This window comes from Anarrhichthys ocellatus, unplaced genomic scaffold (assembly GCF_004355925.1).
Source record: "Anarrhichthys ocellatus isolate YVR2014 unplaced genomic scaffold, GSC_Weel_1.0 scaffold6319, whole genome shotgun sequence".
In the NCBI taxonomy this organism is placed as follows: domain Eukaryota; kingdom Metazoa; phylum Chordata; class Actinopteri; order Perciformes; family Anarhichadidae; genus Anarrhichthys; species Anarrhichthys ocellatus.
Genome location: NW_022286293.1, coordinates 1 through 2964, shown reverse-complemented (window position 1 = coordinate 2964; position 2964 = coordinate 1). Strand labels below are relative to the sequence as shown.

Here is a 2964-nt window from a genome sequence, read left to right as displayed (position 1 = left end):
CCTCCTAGATGTGGCTCAGACTCTGGGCCGAGGTCATGGACCTCCTCCGCTCTCTCCCTGACAGTTTCCGGAGCAGCGACTCCCTGAAGGTGCGGCACATGAGGAAGTAGATGACCGGGTCGAAGCAGACGTTGAGCGCCGACAGGAACAGGGTCCCCTCCTTCAGCTGGAGCAACAAGAACCGGGTCTCCCAACTAAAACCTGACTCCGGCCCCTGGCTCAGATTGTACGGCACGCGGCACATGTGGTACGGCACGAAGCACACGAAGAACACCGCCAGCAGGCTGAAGATGCTGCGGTTGGACTTCCTGCAGACGTCGCTGCTGTTGTCGGGGCGGCGCACGCGGCGGTAGGACCGGTAGACCCGGCACGCGATGGCGGTGTAGCAGTAGGCCAGGACCAGCAGGGTGACCCAGAACAGACCCACGCTGAAGTACGTGGACACCCGGTGCCACCACACGCCCAGCGGCGTCTTCAGCTGAATGCAGTGCCGACTGTTCTGCTCGTCCGCCAGCTGGCTGGTCAGAATCACGTTGGGCAGCATGCAGAAGAGGAGGAGGCTCCAGGTGAGGAGTGCCAGGACACGGGCGAAGCTGACACTCTGCAGGAGGTGCAGCGGGGACACCCCGCCCAACCTAGACCTGCAGGAGGAGGAGGAGGTGGAGGTCCTCATGATCCTCACGTACCTCTCCAGGCTGATGAGCCCCATGAACAGGATCCCCACGTACATGGAGGAGTAGAAGAGCACCGAGGTGTAGCGGCAGATCACTACGTGGAGGCGCCAGCCGCCGAGGCCCAGCTGAGCCGCTGGCCTGAAGGGGAAGGAGGCCAGCATGAGGAGGTCGGCCACCACCATGTTCTTCAGGTAGACCACCAGACCCGAGTCGCTGGGCACCCGGAAGAAGATCCAGGCGGCCACGCTGTTCAGCGCCAAGCCCACCACGAAGATCAGCAGGTAGAGCGAAGGCAGCACCTGCTGGGTAAAGGTGCTTCTGAAGTGTGATTGGTTGGTGGGGAGGAGGGAGGAGTTAAGGTGATCCATCACTGCAGACACACAAACAACACAGCTATGAACATTACGAATATCATATATATGATCATATGTAATCATAAATCAATAACACCTGCAGACACTTTGTGGTTTTAAGATTTGACATTTCAAAGAGTTTCTAACTGAATTCACACTTAAATATTTATATATATATATATTATTTTTTTTTATTTTTATTTTTATTTTTTTTTTTATTTTTTTTTTTAAATAATAAATACATTCAGATCTTCAGTAGATTGATGAACTCCTTCATGACTCCAGAGCTACAGACTCTCATGAACTACATTTAAACAAAGGTTCCTTCTCACAGGAGCTGCTGTGTTTACACAGAGACACGAGGACAAATAAAAGACATCCTGAGCTCCTGTTTGTCCTCCTGTTCACACACACTTCCTCCTCACACCGACTCATCCTGGTCCAACACACACACTCCTCCTTCATCCTGCTGCTACAAAGGAGGAGTAGGAAGAGGAGGACACCAGGCCGCCTTTTGTTCTCCTGACTCGTTTTATTTTTAGCTCTTGTCCCGAGCGGGTCTCGAACCTGTCACTCCTGCTGTGATTGTTTGTCTAGTTGATGAAAACAATCAAACAACCTGAAACACTTTTAAAATCACATTCTGGCTTCTGCGTCTCACCTGAAAACAGCAAATATCTTAAAAGAATATTATCTGTGTGTTCCAGTACACATATACTCCTATTAGTATCCCCAAAAAATATTTACTATGTATAAAAGACAAAGTATATAAATGCAGTACGTCCAAAGTACCAGGATGTTCCAAATTGCAGAGTGAGGCCAGCAGGCTTCTCTGTTCCGACCCACAATCCTTTGCACAGCAGATATACGATCAAGAGGGTAACATGTTATGATGAAGTACTTTGTCTCAACTGAACTTGTACTTCATGTACCAGTGTGTACTTTGTCAGAGCAGCTGCAATGTGTACTAAAAGTATACGCTTCATGATTCATCTTTCAGATTACAAACAGATTAAAACTCAGATTATAAAGAAATTAAACACTTAACAAAGTGAGGAAGAGGAGCATCTTCTTCCTCAGACACACGAATGGACGATTCTTTGCCTCCTGTCCTTGTCTCCTCTCCTTGTTTCCTCTCCTCTCTTATCACATCCCCTTGTCCTTTCTCCTTGTCTCCTCTCTTCTCTTGTCTCCTCCCCAATCATTTCTCCTGTCCTTGTCTCCTTTCTTTTCTCTTTTCCTTGTTTCCTCTCCTCCTTCGTCCCCTCTCCTTGAGCTTGATTCCTCTCTAGTCTTGTCTCCTTGTCTCCTCTCCTTTTCACCTCCCTTTGTCTCCTCTCTTGTCTCGTCTCTTGTTCTTGTTTCCTCTCCTCTATTGTCTTCTTTCCTTGGTTCCTCTCTTTTCTCCTCCACTGATCCTTGACTCCTCTCTAGTCTTGTCTCCTTTTCACCTCACCTCCCTTTCTCTCGTCTCCTTGTCTCCTGTCCTTGTTTCCTGTCCTCTCTGTACTTTTAATTCCTGGACATCACAGGTCAGAGGTCCTCCTCTCTAAAGGTTTCCTTACTTTAGTCTTAGACTCTCTCTCTCTCTCTCTGTGAAGATGAAACCAATGAATCAGCTGCTGATCAGCTGCTCAAAGAAACAACTTCTGCTTTCACAGGAAGTGATGACTCATCATTTCTGGATAATTTGCAAGAATCATTTGTTTTGCAAATCACATTGAGTCAGCAAACAGGAAACATTATCGTTACTGAGGATAAACAATAAGTTTAGTGTCACTGTGGGTAAACAAACTCGTCACAGAGGGATTATGGGTAAAAACACACTCAGTATCGGCAACAGAATACAATTAAAGTACTCACTCTGCAGAGTAGTATATGATAATAATAATCTAAACTTTATCTCCAGATTAAGATGATCTTGATGTTCTATGTAT

The 2964-nt window shown here is 47.4% G+C and overlaps 1 protein-coding gene across 1 annotated transcript; it reads right to left on the bottom strand.

Moving 5' to 3' along the window:
* Window positions 1-4: 4 nt before the first annotated feature.
* Window positions 5-1042, bottom strand: LOC116380177 (P2Y purinoceptor 14-like). Its single transcript, XM_031842126.1, has one exon. The coding sequence runs from the start codon at window positions 1040-1042 to the stop codon at window positions 5-7; it is 1038 nt and encodes a 345-aa protein (XP_031697986.1).
* Window positions 1043-2964: the final 1922 nt, after the last annotated feature.